We start from the raw sequence: 16223 nt of genomic DNA on the forward strand, positions 1-16223 counted from the left end.
AGTTGTTAAATTATAATGTCATGTGTTAATGTGAAAAGGTTGATACATGCTTGTAATACTTGGCAGATTTGGCACACAAAAAAATGTTTATTAGAAAAAAATAACAAAAATTGTGTTCCTCTCATTGTTAAGAGGATTCATTTCTGGATTTAGAAAATAGTTTTACCTATTCCCTGGGTAACCTTTAGCTGCCTAGTCCTATTCATATATAATACATATCACTGCACTGGAAAATAAATGAGACTTTTTTCTCTGAAGCTTAAGAAATTGAGAACATTTTTCTGAATAATTGAGCAGTTGGAAGCAATAAAATGGTGTGTTTTTATTTCTCACTAAAGAAAAGATACAATCTCAAAGGTAATAGCCGACTTATTGTTTTGCACTGCGTTAATTGTAGAAAAAGGTATTGTTATGTTTGTAGAGCATCATTATAGAAAAATGTATTGTGTTATGTTTGAAATCATTTAAGGCCAGTTCTAATCCTCTTTAAAAGCTGTTGCTATTAGCAGCTGCCAGTTGACTGACAATGAGAGATTCCTTAGCTGAACTTGCAAGATGTAAACAGTTTCCATTTTGTATTACACTACCTTCTAGAAGTGCCTAAGGAGATTGCTATAATATGTAAAATTTACCAAGGGACCCCTTGCCGTGGAATAATGGGAAATAGTTTGCTAAATAATAAGGATCCAAGTCCCCATTCTTGCTCCATCTTCCTTTGATGGGGCAGGACCCAGCTGCAGGGAGTGAACTTCAGTTTTAAGTTGCAGTTAAGAGCTGTTCAAAAGTCCAGGCCAAACTATCCCTCAACATCTGCCTTTAGCTGAATCGTGGTTAGGCCAACTGAGAAGTTGATAGTCTTCAAGCTTTCACATACATCTGTGGGACATCAAGAAGACTTGAACTTTGGGGTTAATTCTAGGAAAATAAAAATACTATGTGAAGAGTAAGCTTGAGTTTTAAGCAGTAGAATATATGTTCTGCAATGGCAAGGACTTAGATTTTTTCCTCATTCAACAAAGTCTGACATTCATATGACAGGCATGTTATACTTTTTTTGCTGATAGAGATATTTCAGTTGAAGACAATAGCAGTTGACATTGAGATGAATAAATAGGAGCTATTAGGGGACATGGATGTGAGTTCCTTTATTTTAAATTCTGCATTTATTTGATAGCTTATTTGCTAGAATGTTTCCACAGGCCTCAGTTATTCATATATATATGTTGAATTAATTTTTTTCAAGAAGGATGATTAACTTGAGTTTTATTTTTCCATGCTTATGGAAATGTGAAACCTAGGTTTGGGTACCAAATGGCATCTACTTGGAATTATAAGTCACTGATAGTACTTTGAAGTTTTGATAAAATCATGAAGCATATGCTAGGCAGGTCATTTCACTTATACTAAATAGTACAGTCTTATAATATGGAAAAAATAAATCATGATTTTGTACAATATCTCTTGCATTAATATTTGGTTAAATTGTATTGTTAGATTATTAACTTGATAACATATATTTCAAAACAAAGAGTGTTTTTCTCTTGATAGATTCTGCCTCTCCTTGCATTGTACCAATATTTTGTTTCTGTAATTTGCCAAGACCTAGTCAAAAATCTGGAAGCAAGAATCCTCAAGGTATGTTTCAAGCTTTTAAGACATTTGATATTTTTCAACTATTGAAGATGTCATCTTAAATTACTTTGGTTCTAATACTCATAATCATAAGCTGATAGTAATACATAGTGTTGAACTGATATTAAAAAACCTTACCCAACATTATCATAAAGTGTAAGAAAGAGCTGGGTAGAAAGCTTAAATCATTTTATGCTTTGTTTTGTTGTTGTTCAGTCCCTAAGTCATGTCCAACTCTTCTGCTACCCAATGGACTGTAGCCCACCGGGTTCCTCTGTTCAGTGGATTTTCTGGGCAATTTTATGCTCGGGCCCACAGTAAAGTGAGGAACAGCTACGCCTGGTAACAGGCTAACCCAACAACATTCAGTCCAGAAATCACCATTTCTGAATGACTGGTTTCTCATGAAGACTAATGAGTCATTTTCCAAAGTTTTTGAGTTGTTTTTGCTAAGGATCTTTTGTATATCATGGTGCACAAGAGTTTTTCATGGCATAGGTAGTTGAAGTGATAAAATTCACAAATACCAAATTACAACTAATTATGTAACCCCTAAAAGTCAGGAGGCTCTCTACCTTCAAGATTCATGTGTAGTTGGCTTGAGCCCCATGTGGAGTGCAGAATGTCAAGCATCTCCTTTTCTGTTTTTTCCCTGGTCACCCATTGTCAGAGGCTCCCACTTACGTTGAATTTGTTTTGCACCTGGATCCTCTCAATAGCCAGCAAATTTGCTCCCTGTTCTGTACCTCCTCATCTCTAATACAGAATCCAACCCTATTCCATATTTTACACACACACACACAAACACGCAACACACAAACACACAACACAGACACATGCAACACAGACACACGCAACACACAGACACGGAGAACACACATACACACATTGTATTTCCCTAAGGTCTTTATTTCTATATCAGATTTTACTGAAATTTGGGAACGTAAGGCAAGTTGGTTGGTTGCTCAGTCATGTCTGACTCTCTTGTGACTACATGAACAGTAGCCATGTAGTCAGAGGAGCCACCTGGCTCCTCTGTCCATAGGATTTCCCAGGAAGAATACTGGAATTGATTGCTGTTTCCTTCTCCAAAGAATTTTCCTGACCCAGAGATCAAGCCCACGTCTCCTGCATTGGCAGGCATATTCTTTACCATGGAGTCACTCGGGAGGCACTTGCAACTTAGAATATTTGGCATCTCTAAGTTTAAATATTTCATGCTGGTAAATTCTCCACAGCCCACTCTAAAAAAATATAAAAGCCTTGATTTGTAGCATTTGCAATTTCCATGGGATAAATACTCCCACTGCAGTTGACTTCAGCCTGCCAACTAGGCGTTACTGAACATGGGGTTGGGACAAGATGTGCACGCTCAGTTGGGGGTGAGTGGCACCAACACTCCCTTGGCTGAGCTGTCCTTCTCCTTTTTTGGAAAAACCCTCCTTCCTCAGATCCTCTCTCTCCAGGACCCAACCTGTGAGCCTGTGTTTTCAGACCAAATAGTCTATCACATCCTATTTCTTAATAAAGATAATACCTTCTCTAAGAGAAATTCTGGTGCTCTTAAGATAATACATTTTAACCTAGGAATAAATAATTGGTTTTCAGCCACGAATTCTGAGTTACTGAACTCTGACTTTTGAATTTCAATAACACTGTTTAAAAAGCCGCATACAACTTTTCTCTCTCTGATTTTAAGATAGTACTCTCTTCAAAACTGAAAAATTCTCGAGGCTAGGGCATGTGTCTTATTCATCTTTTGGTTCCCTATAGTGTCTTGAGTAGTAAATTCATATATTTGATATTCAGTAATTAATTATTAAATTGAATTTAAAGTCTTCAGACATATATCATGTGCCTACTGTTCACACTCTCCTTGGTGTTCAGTGGGAACTCATCAAGAAGATACTTGGTAAATGTTTACTGCTTTATCTCTGAAGCAACATTTCTCGAGTATCTCCTAATAAAGGCACCGTTAGTAACTCTGATCGAAGAAATGTAACCCATATACCTTGCTTGTAAGGAAGTGAAAACGGGGAAGAGACAGGATGTTATATGTGTACCTCCCAGTTGATCATTTCCAGATGAGTGTGATGAACACCATTTCCAGGAGCTTGAAAGAGGGGAAAAGGGCTTTGGGTCTCTGCTGCTGCTGCTGCTGCTGCTAAGTTGCTGCAGTCGTGTCCGACTCTGTGCGACCCCATAGACGGCAGCCCACCAGGCTCCCCTGTCCCTGGGATTCTCCAGGCAAGAATACTGGGGTGGGTTGCCATTTCCTTCTCCAGTGCATGAAAGTGAAAAGTGAAAGTGAAGTCGCTCAGTCATGTCCAACTCAGCGACCCCATGGACTGCAGCCTACCAGCTCCTCCATCCATGGGATTTTCCGGGCAAGAGTACTGGAGTGGGGTGCCATCAGCTTTACCAAGTACATAGATAAGATTTAGGTTTGAAAAGAGTAGAACTAACTGAGCAGGAGAGAGGAAGAAGGGAACATTGTCAGCCGACAACTGTGTGAAAGGTATAGAGGTGAGAAAGTGTTGATTTGTTTTAGGGGGCTGAGGGGGCTTGGTTAGACTGGAATGGGGGTCTTGAGTAGGCAGTTTGGAGAAGATGACATGAGGACACCAGAGGCCCAGGATGTGGAGGAGACCGTGGGTCCAGTCTTGAACTCTAAGCTGAGACGTAATGTGGAGGGTGAGCAGTGAGAGAGATGAGGAGGTGTGGAGTCAGAGTAGGGTGACAATTTTATCCTGGTGTCACTAGGAGACAAGAAGCATTGCAGGGTTGCAGTGATCATCAGTAGCATGTCAGAAGGAGATCAGAAAGGCATTGAAAGAATCTGGAACAAAGTTTTTGATTAAGTGGCTATTTTTTATTGGATTGTTAGCACTCAGCAACTCTTTTTGTATGAGAGTAGCTTAAAAGTCAGTGAGAACTATGGAGAGTCTCCTGTAGTCTTGTGCTGAGAGGGGGAATTCATGACACAGTTTTGATCAGGAGAAGGACGAGATCAGATGTATCTGGTAGGAGTGTTAGGAGTAGAGTGAGATGAGAGTAGGATCTTACTGGCATAGCATGACTGGAAACTCAACTACAGCATTGCCAGAATCCATGAAAAGGGGCAATTGTTACATCATACAGAAGAAAGAATGACAGCCCCTGTGAGTAATTTGTCTGACCTTCCCGCTAAACTTGGGGTCAGTGAGTGGGAAAAGAGAAAAGTCACAGTCAGAAAACAATAAACAGTGATGCTTTCTGACAAATCAAACAGCAGTAAATCACACTGTTAAGTCTCTACCAGTGCTCTAATGTCTTTCAGGGAAAGCTTTAAGACCTCTTTATGATCAACTTGTCTGGCTTCCTAAAAGATGTATTACTCTCAAAACATCCAGCATTCCTGGGAAGGGTACCAATAGTTCTGTATTTGTATGATGGAATAGTTGATTTATGGGTGGTTCTTTTTTCCACCTGGCTTGTTTATGTTCACAATGTTTCTGAAAATACATGTCTATTATTATCACCATGGCTTTTTCAAATGGTCAGATTCATTTAATAAACTGAACCAGAGGTAGCCTGAACAGTTACAAGTGGTCCACGTATAGCAATCTCACATTCAAGACCAGAGGAGACTGACCTCACATAGATATGGGGAAATGTTTCCTCTAAGGAGCAGAGAGTTCAGTCGACTCCCTAATGCCTGCTTTGGTATTATATGACACCAGGGAGATTAGAGCCCAAAGTGTTTTAGGCAAGAGCCAAAGTGTGCAACTCAATAGGCAAGCCATTTTCTCTTCATTAAAAATATTCTCCTGACTTTGTATGTTTTATTTTTATGTTCTTCTCACATCCTGTTTCCTTCTAACTCACCTTCTTTTTCTTTCTTTAAAATTGGTACACTCTTGAGATTCCTAAGATAATATAAAGGAAAAGAGAGTAAGATGAGTATATGTGTCAAGGATAAATTGGATTTTGTTTTAGATATATGTCACCTTCATCAAAGTGTGTATTTTACCCCCTGCTCCAAGTTTACTATTTTCTGTCCTCTATGAAGTCACTTATTGTTGTTCAGTGGCTAAGTTGTGTCCAACTCTTTGCGATTCTATGGACTGCAGCACACCAATCTTTGCTATCCTTCACTATCTCCCAGAGTTTGCTCAAACTCATGTCCATTGAGTCAGTGATGCCATCCAACCGTCTCATCCTCTGCCACCTTCTCCTTTTGCCTTCAGTCTTTTCCAGCATCAGGGTCTTTTCCAATGAGATGGCTTTTTGCATAGGTGGCCAAAGTATTGGAGCTCCAGCATCAGTCCTTCCAATAAATATTCAATGTTGATTTCCTTTAGGATTGACTGGTTTGATCTTGCTGTTCAAGGGACTCTCAAGAGTCTTCTCCAGCACTACAGTTTGAAAGCCTGAATTCTTCAGTGCTCAGCCTTCTTTATGGTCCAGGTCTCACATCCTTACATGACTACAAGAAGAAGCATAGCTTTGACTAGATGGACCTTTGTTGGCAAAGCAATGTCTCTGCTTTTTAATATGCTATCTAGGTTTTGTCATAGCTTTCCTTCCAAGGAGCAAGTGTCTTTTAATTTCATGGCTGCAGTCCCCATCCATAGTGATCTTGGAGCCCAACAAAATAAGATCTGTCTCTGTTTCCACTTTCTCCCCATTTGCCATGAAGTGATGGGACCAGATGCCATGATCTTAATTTTTTTGGATGCTGAATTTTAAGTGAGCTTTTTCACTCTCCCCTTTCATTCTCATCAAGAGGCTCTTTAGTTCCTCTTCACTGTCTGCCATTAGAGTGGTATCATCTGCATATCTGAGGTTGTTGATATTTCTTCTGGCAGTCTTGATTCCAGCTTGTGATTCACTAGATGTTTTCAAAACATCAGTCAGGTACAGACCCTGCCCTGTTAAAAACTCTTCAATCACTTATTATGCATAGAATCAAATCCCAAGGGTCCACTCTGGTTGACTGGCCACCATTCACACGTAGCTGCCAACCCTCTTCTCCTCTCTCTAAGCTCCTGCCACACAGGCTGTTCCCTGAACACACCAGGACCCCAGGATTGCTTCTGTCACCACATGACCTTTGTATTCAAGGTGCCCTCAGCAGATTTTCACATCCCCCTCCATCATATCATTTCCCAAATATTCTCTTGAAAGTTTTCTTCTCAGAGAAGTCCCTCCGGATCACAATTTGAAACATAGTATTTTGTCAGTACCTTTTATGTCTTTTCATACTGGATATATCTTCATGTATCCCTTAAATTTAGCTAATAATTTATCCAGTGGATGTAACCTTCAAGATGGCTCTGTGCAGAAGAGAAGCTCAATTTACATTTTGAACAAATGCATGTATTTGATCAGGATCTTTCCTTTTCTTCCTGTAATTTCCTTATTGAAAGTCTTGCTAGGTTATATTCAAAATAAACCATGTACAATATATAGTTACCAATTGACTAATGCTTTTAAGTACATGTCTGTAAAATCGACAGTGTCTGTTCATTGTGGATAAGAAAATGAACAGCTGATGTACTGTGGAATTCATCTCCTGGTTTGTTTGACATCCCTCAGAGTATTAGAGAAAGCAGAAGTGTTTTGTTTTGTCTTTCTTTTTCATTTATTTGGCTGCCTTGGGTCTTAGATGTGGCATGCAGAATCTTCCACTGCAGCTTGTGGGCTTCTCTCTAATTGTGTTGCACGGGCTTCAGAGCATGCGAGTTCAGTAGTTGTGGCAAATGGGCTTAGTTGCCCTGTGGCATGTGGGCTCTTAATTCCCCGACCAGGAATGGAGAGTCCCCTGTATTGGAAGGTGGCTTCTTAACCATTGGGCCACCAGCAAAGTCCCTGTTTTGTCTTTGTTTGAAACCATATTTTGTTGTTGCTGTTCAGTTGCTCAGTCATGTCCAACTCTTTGTGACCCCATGGACTGCAGCATGCCAGGCTTCCCGGTCCTTCACTGTTTCCTGGAGTTTGCTCAAACTCATGTCCATTGAGTCAGTGATGCCATCCACCTGTCTCATGCCCTGCCGTCCTGTTCTCCTCTTGCCCTCAATCTTTCCTAGCATCAGTGTCTTTTCTGATGAGTCTTTTCCAATGAGTTGGTGACATCAGGTGGCCAAAGTGTTAGCCATACTTTACCATGGGGACAAAAGGATGAAGTAAATTGTTTAAAATGCTTCTATGTCTATCTTATTTCTTTAAATATGTTTGCGTCTGTTATTACTGATGAATGGCCATTGTCTTGAAAAGTCACTTGCTGTGATTCCCTAGTTTTCTTGGTCTCTGTACACATGAGCTGGCTTAGGGACAGAAACATGCATCTCCACAACCGTGTTGTCTGAATGCTACCTTGTAATGCATTACCAATACGAAGCAGACATCTTGGATCTCAGAAAGTTGATGATTTTTCTCTAAAATTTTAATTTTGTAAGTAAAACAAATGGTTTAATTTAGTATCTCTCTTTTGTTTTCTTTCCTTTAAAGATAGAAGTCCTTACAGATTTAGGATTCTTTTCTGAAGCCTTTCATGAGCTATCCCAGATATTTTATGCGAAAAACACACCTTCAGTACCCACCAGCTGTAAACCTACTGGAAAAATGAAGGTAAGCCTGCCGATTTAATTCAAAGCTGTTTTTTAACCTTTTCAAGGTCATTTTGAAAACTACATTCCTAAAATCTAGGAAATCCTTCCACTAATGGTATTTACAAGTCTCTGGCACTGCAGGCTTCTTTTAAGTCTGATTATTGTACTAATCGTTCAGTAGTGTCTGACTCTTTGCCACACCATGGACTCCTCTGTCCATGACAGCCTCCTCTGTCATGGAATTCTCCAGGCAAGAATTCTGGAGTGAGTTGTCATACCCTTCTCCAGGGGATCTTCCTGACCTAGGGATCAAACCCTGGTCTCCCTCATTGCAGGCAGATTCTTAACCGTGTGAGCCACCAAGACTGATTAGAGCTAACCGCAGACATGCACAAGGCTTCCTTTGCCTAAAATGGAGGGGTGGGTGTCAAGACAGGGATGGGAGTGTGGTCTGGGTGTAGGTTTTGACTGTGGAATTTTGACTCTGTGTTATCATGGAATGTCTCAAGGAACATATTTATTAGCCACTGCCTCTTAGACTTTTGAATCTGAGCTTGTAATTTCTAATTAATATTTTTAGTCAAAACAGTCTCTCTTCAAGTTTTATTTGGATATTTTTATTTATATATTAATACTTTATACCAAAAAGTTAAACATATGTTCAAATTTCTTCTGATTTTTATGAGGAGAAAATGTTCTAGTTTGTCAAGCCTTATTGGACTGGGAGAGAGTTTTACCTGGCTTGCTTAATTGGTATTTGTAAATTGCATAAGTGAAGCATACTTGAAAATGAATGTGTGTGTAGTCACTCAGTAGTGTTTGACTCTTTGTGACCCATGGACTGTAGCCCACCAAGCTCTTCTGTCCATGGAATTCTTCAGGCAAGAATACTGGAATGGGTTGCCATTCCCTTCTCCAGGGGGTCTTCCCAACCCAGGGACTGAATACTGACCTTTAAATTTAAATCAGAGTGAGCTATCATCATTTTCCTCTGCTTTGGTGTTTTTGGTGATCTGGGAATCACTGGATGATCTTGCTTAGGTTAGATATTTGGACGCTCATACACAGGCCAACAATAAAGGAAACAGGAGAAGGGAACAAGTCAGTTTCCTAGGAGGGACCATGTGTGTGAGGAGTGAGACTGACAGGCACAACACACGCTGGTGGGATTCAGATTTGGAGGAACTAAAAGAAACTGTGCAGTGGCTATACATCTTGAGAAATACTTGCATAGGCTGACAGTATATTTACATATGATGCACACATTACTTCAGTGTGTCCCACTAAAATGTTGCTACTTTTTCTCAATATGACTGCTACATTGTTAATATTAATTGTACTGAGGTAACCTAAGAGGAAGGTTTCCCTAGTGGCTCAGAGAGTGAAGGATCTGCCTACAATGTGGGAGACCCAGGTTTGATTCTTTCACTTTTTAGCCTAAGAGGGACATTCAGTAGGTGATAGGATGTGTGTGTGTGTCTATACATCTACAGTTTCAACCAACCATGGTTCAAAATATTCGGAAAAAAATTCCAGAAAGTTCCAAAAGGTAAATATAAATTTGCCTGCTAGCAATTGCTTACATAGCATTTACATTGTATTTACAGTTACTTACATAGCATTTACATTGAATTAGACATTATAAATAATCTAAAGATGATTTAAGGTATATGGGAGGATATACCTAAGATATGTGCAAATACTGTGCTATTTCATGTAAGTAGTTAAGCATTGCAGATTTTGGTAAAGGAGGTTGGGGGTGAATCCTGGAATCAGTCCTCCACTGTATTTCTATCTAGTTAGCTGTCTATCTGGGAGTCTGTTGGGTTTTTTGGTTCATTTTCTATGGCCCAAATAATTTATCTTGTTACCTGGGTTAAATGATCAGTGTTTTCTTGTTTGTTTCTCAAGCAACAACCTTTCCTTATTGAAATAGTTTTGTTATTAAAATCATATTTTAATTCATTGAAAATTATTTATTGAATGCTGACTGAATATAGGCACTATTCCAGACATGGAGCCAGAACCATGGAAAGATAAATGGAGTTCTTGCCTTGCTGAAGGCACATTACCATTGGATGGTCTAGTGAGGAAGACAAATAATAAGCATATTAAGCACCCAACTATATGTCAGGTGGTGACAATGGCGTGAAGGCTGATCAAGCTGAGTTGAGGGGATAGGAAGTGGCCAGAGTGGTGGGCGAATGTCTTATTGAGGGTGGTTTGGGAAATCTAATAAGGAGTGGAAGATTTGAGGGAACAGCCTTCCAAATAAGAGGAAGTACAAGAGGAAAGGCCTGGAAGATGTGGTTGTGGAAAACTAGAGAGGCCACGTGAGGCTGGGCCCAGACTGGAGAGAAAGTAGAGGACAGGGCAGCACCCAGGAGCTAGGTCATATTGGATCACACAGGGCTGGGTGAGGACTAGAGTTTGCTTTGAATATGAGAAACCTGGTAAAGCTTTGAAAGAGGACTGATGCAATAGTGGTAAGTTTCATAGAACCATTTACTTGCTATTTGGGGAATGGATGGTGGATGAGGTTGAGTATAAATAGCGAGACCAGGGAGAAGGGCTTTGCAAATGAGCTGAGTGAGACATGACAGTGGTTAGAGGTAAACGGGGTAGAAGGAAAGAAATGTGGTGAAGTTCTAGATGTGTAGCTAAGGCAGAGCTGACAGCATTTGCTGATGCTGGTTGAGATATAGGAGGTAAGAGAAAGAAGTTAAGCATGACCACACAGCTTCAACATGAGCAGCTGGTAGGAAAGTGTTTTCATTGACTGAAATGGGGAGTCCTGCTGCTCTGAGGCAGGGTGGAGCCTGTTAAGTGTGAGATTCCTAATAGACAAACAGGTGGAGAGGCTGCCTGTGTAGGTGCAGAGAGTATATGATTCAGAGGAGGGCTGCAGGTAAATTTGGGAGCATTAACAGAGAGTTAAAAAATCATGGGACTGGATGAAATCAGCTGGGGACCAAGGCAGAGTGAAAAGTAGAAGTCAGAGGACTGGATGTTGGGATCCTCCACACTTAGGGTCCAGAAGACAAGAAGGAAAGGGAAGTCAGCTGGGTAGAATGGGAAGCAAGAGAAAGTTTTCAGTAGTCACTGGTATCACCAAAGCAAATAAACAAGCAGCCTGAAACTCACGTGCTCAGTCACTTCAGTTGTGTCCAACTCTTTGTGACATATGGACTATATAGCCCGCCAATCCCAACTGAAACTTATGTATACAGATAAATTCCAAACTTCATTTTTTTAATCAACTCATTTGCGTAAGACAAAAGTGGGGGCAAATTGTCTCCTGATGGACTGTGACTTCATATTTTTTATTCTCAAAGTTATTGTGCAGCTTTCCAGCTTCAGTTGGGAATTTAGAAAGCGTAATTAAAAGAGGAAGTGCATTCAGGGTTTATAATTAAAATAGGTGCCAATGTTATTAGGCTGCAGGCTAGTTATTTAAAGAAAGGATTAATGAATTAGATTTCAGTGTAAAAGCAGTTACTGAAAAAAAATCTTACAGATTATGATTGGACTTTTCACAGGCTTTTAAAAAATTCTATTTTTAAACATACTCATATTGAGTTTCTGTTCTCATCACCAAATCTAAAGTCCTGTCATTAAACTTCTTTAAATTATATCACCAGAAGTCTCACCCTGGATTTGCTTACTCACTTTTCAATGTATTCAAGGAAATAAAGACTATCTTAAAAAAAAAAAAAAAAAGAAATGTCTTTAAACGCTTACCAACACTTTCTTCCCTTTAGAGCTATGTGTGATGTCTTGATTTAGAGGTCCCTCAAAAGCAGATCCTGAAATAAAGATTTGGGAACACGTAGTGTGGTCAGCGGACTTTCCTTATGGCTCAGGTGGTAAAAAATGCACCTGCAATGTGGGAAACCTAGGTTTGATCCCTGAGTTGGGAAGATCTCCTGGAGAAGGGAAAGGCTACCCACTCCAGTATTCTGGCCTGGAGAATTCCATGGACTATATAAATATAGTCCATGAGGTCACAAGAGTCTGACACGACTGATCAACTTTCACTTTCACAGTGTGTTTGGGCGGTGACTCCAGGAAGAACTGTGAGTAAGGGGGAAAGTCAGACAGCGAAATAAGGAAAACCACTCCAAAGAGTGTTAATGAGATCACTGCCATGGCAGTCGGGGCCACGGAGAGACAGTCCCTCACCCCTCATGGGTAGTGGCTGCTCCTTACGTGTCCAGCCTCTCCTGAAACTCTCTTGTGGCCGCAGACCACCCTCAGGTAGAGAGGTCCAGGTGGTTGAAGTAGGATACCATCCACATATGAGTGACCTATTCATGGAAGATGCTGGTGACTTCCAGGTGACCGAGAGGATGTGAGTGAGGTATTAGTATTGATGCCTGAGAACAGGTGCCTTTTAAAAAGGTCTTCCGTACCAAGGGGGATGCACACTCATAATGAGACAACAATGTTCTGCAGCAAATGAGTAGGATGTTTTCTAAGGCAACATTATATTTAGAACATATTAGCAGGTAATTCACAAACAAGGAAAGAACCACAAAAAGCATCATTCTGAAGAGTAATACAATTTTACCTCAAACTGGCAAAAAAAAAAAAAAATATAGGCGCTAATATGCAATGCCATTGAAACTGCACTAATCCTTTTCATACAACGTGGGTGGAAGGTAAACTGAGCTGTGAGTGTGTGTTAGTTGCTCAGTCATGTCTGACTCTTTGTGACCCTATGGACTATAGTCCGCCAGTCTCCTCTGTCCATGGGATTTTCCAGGCAAGAATACTGGAATGGGTTGCCATTTCGTACTCCAGGGGATCTTCCCAACACAGGGATGGAATCCGGGTCTCCTGCACTTCAGGCAGATTCTTTACTGTCTCAGCCACCAGGGAAGCCTCTTATTCTTATGACCCAGCACTTCTGCTTCCAGGAATCTATTCAAAGGTGCTAATCAGAAATACTCATCACCAATATTATTTAGTACAGGGCTGAATGGTGGGGTGAAGGTGGAAGTGGTCCTCTTTGCCTCACAATAGGCAAGAGGATAAGTTATTATGCTACTGCGATTGGCCAAAATGTTCTCTCAGGTTTTTCCATGGGATGTTACAGAAAAACCCAAACAAACTTTTGGCCAACACCAGTACATTCGTAGGCTAGAGTGTCATTGAGCTGTTGGATGAGGTTTACAAATAACTCAATGGCTTGAGAAAATAATTATGATGTAACATTTAGTGAAAAGGAACACAAATCCATATATAAAGCTTTAAAATACATCAGAAGGAAGTTGGTAGTAAAGACACCAAGATATTAACATTAACAACCTAAAGATTTTTTGCTTTCTTCTTTATACTATACTTGCCTTTTCTGACTAGAGCATGTATTACTTTTATAGTAAAAATGGTATTTTAAAATAGCTTTAGAACACATTAACGTTTTCATCTAAAGGGCCACTCAGTACTCTTGTTTCTAATGTTAACATTTTGTATATTGACAGCTATTTCAATCATTTGACTCGGGAAAACCTCTTATTAGTAAAGAGAATCTGCAGGTAAGGATAACATTTTATAAACTTTGGCTATTTAGTGTGGATAATTTTTGAGTCATTTCCATCTATTTGGTGTGTATAATCTTTGCTTTTGAGCACTGCTGTGAATATATTCTTCTATTCTAGTAAAGGGGTTTTACCTCCAAATACTGAAGCCAGCGGTACAGTTGGACCCAAACTGATCTGCTTTTCAGATACAACAAGCATCAATTATTGCTCCTCAATTTTTCAGTTATACATGCATCTTCAGTGTCTTATCTAGCCACGCCAAACATCTAATATTTATCTTAGTTACCTAGTAGCTTTGATCATAAGTAAAGGATTTTCTAATGGGCCACCTGTTCAGCACTGCTTTTACTTAGACCCTTGCCCCAGTCTGAGATGGCCTCTCAACCAGTGTTTGGAAGGTTTTCTTTTCTTTTCTTTTTCAGTTTTTTACTGGAATGTAATCAACACATATTGTTGTGTAAATGTGAGGTGCACAACTGCATTGATTTGATACTTTTATGTATTGCACTATGATTTCCCCTGCAGGGTTAGCTAAAGGAATATTTTCATATAGCATTTTCATAAACAATTCCTCTGACTTTCCCACTACTTTTTACAAAGAGAGGACCAGATTGCCCATCTCATTAAGTTTGTTCTTGTCAATAATTGAATGATTGGGTTTTAAGTTTTTGATGTCCTATGAGCATTTAAGTATATTTTTTCAAGTCATTAAAAAAAATCTTAAGAGTACCAACTATTTGTTCCACTAGAAAGTGTTAATGTGGAAGGTTGGTATGGTGATCATTGTTAATGGGATTGCAGATAGGTGAGTGGTTCATACAGATAGGTGATGGTTAATGCATCTAGCCAGACACATGTAGTTTTCGGTTTTTTTTTTTGCTCAGAAATAGCATTCTGTTTCACTAAGTATTAATTTTTATGAAATAATTTTGAGAGACATTTCCTCAAAATTGCTTTATTTTTTCTTCCATAATTTTGATATATCCACCTTTTATTAAATATGTAATCTTATTACTTTTCTATTATTGTTCATTTTATTCCACAAACTTCACTTTTAATTATCCTTCAGGTGACTCATTGTTTTTGTCTTAAAATTTGTTTTAATTTACAACCAAGTTGCCTGACATGGAAGAGCTGGTATTAGGAAGATACAAGTACATATTCAACTTTCATTTTAGTGTTCTGAGACCTTGGAATGTTTCAGAATATTTATTTCTTTCCAGTCATAAATGCCAGGGCATCCTGAAAACACTTCTTTTGGTTTTGGTTATAAAAGTGGTTTGGGGTATAAACAGAATGTCTGTCTGATTTTTTTTTTTTTTTTAAGAGACTGACAGTATAATGGAAAACCGATTTCTATTAGCTAATTAATTAAAACAGAACTGCTGGTCTGCTTAAGATGCTTCAGATTACATTTTATATTTTCTGCAGAAAGAGAGAGAAAAGAGTGTTAGATAGCATTACTAATTAATCTTCTTTTGATCCTCAAGTGTTTGTGTGTAATTGTCAGGGCTCATTAAATCACTGTTTGCTGTGGATAAAAAAGAGAAACCTTCTCCTACACATCCCTCCACCCCTAACCAGTCTGAAGTTCCTTTTTCTAGATGGAGAATGTTAGCCATTTTCCTAGTACACCCATTTGTTACCAAATCAGTCTCAGAGTTGCTCCATGTCTGGTTCTGATGTGGATATTGTTTTCCACCCTTTACAAGAAGTTAAGCAGGGAGAATGAACAACAGCAACAGACCTCCCCACTGCCAGCATTGGCTCAAAATCTCTCAAACGATGAGATTTTTATTTTTCAGTTTGCATAAGGCAAATAATTTCCTTCTTTTTAGAATCGATAGTCCTGGCATCTGCTTTTTATATTAATTTAACAAATATTTACCAAGAGCCTGTTGTGTACAAAGCACATTCTTGAGCTGTCAAATAAATGCATCAGTTAATCAACAATACGGATTCCAAGCCCTCAGAGAACTTATAGTTTAGTGGGCAAGACTAGTAATAAACATGATATATGTCTAAACATTATAAATGAGTAAATTATGTAGTATGTTAGAAGGTGAACCATGCTGCAGGGGACAATGAACCTAGCAGCCAATAAAGAGGGTAGGCTGGAGTTGTAATTTTGAATGAGGCAATCAGCTTAGTCATCACTGAGGTGACATTGGTGAACAGACCTGAAGCAGATAAAGTTGCAAGTCATATGAAATCTGGAGAAAGAATAATCTTAGAACAGGCTACAGTGGGTGCAAAGGCCCTGAGGCAGGATCGCCTACTTAGTGAGGGACACCTTGGCCAGTGTTCCTTGAGTTGTGTGAGTGATGGGAGAACAGTAGGAGACGGGTCAGAGAGGTAACGGGGTGGCTAGTGATGGGGTGCCCAAATGGAGAAGGGCCTTGTAGGGCTTTCATCATCCAGGCTCTTACTCTGAACAAAAGGAGGAGCCACTGGA

The 16223-nt window shown here is 39.5% G+C and overlaps 1 protein-coding gene across 10 annotated transcripts in view; it reads left to right on the forward strand.

Annotated features, from left to right (window-relative positions):
• Positions 1 to 16223, forward strand: part of CFAP54 (cilia and flagella associated protein 54) — a 300763-nt gene that overhangs the window by 173489 nt on the left and 111051 nt on the right. For 9 of the 10 annotated variants that reach the window (XM_061416977.1, XM_061416975.1, XM_061416972.1 and 6 more), the window contains 3 exons: positions 1549 to 1635; positions 8125 to 8244; positions 13709 to 13762. In XM_061416977.1, coding sequence (XP_061272961.1) covers positions 1549 to 1635; positions 8125 to 8244; positions 13709 to 13762 — 261 coding nt within the window. The remainder of the gene's footprint in view (positions 1 to 1548; positions 1636 to 8124; positions 8245 to 13708; positions 13763 to 16223) is intronic. The other variant, XM_061416970.1, reaches the window with a different exon arrangement.

This window comes from Bos javanicus, chromosome 5, assembly GCF_032452875.1.
Source record: "Bos javanicus breed banteng chromosome 5, ARS-OSU_banteng_1.0, whole genome shotgun sequence".
Classification (NCBI taxonomy): domain Eukaryota; kingdom Metazoa; phylum Chordata; class Mammalia; order Artiodactyla; family Bovidae; genus Bos; species Bos javanicus.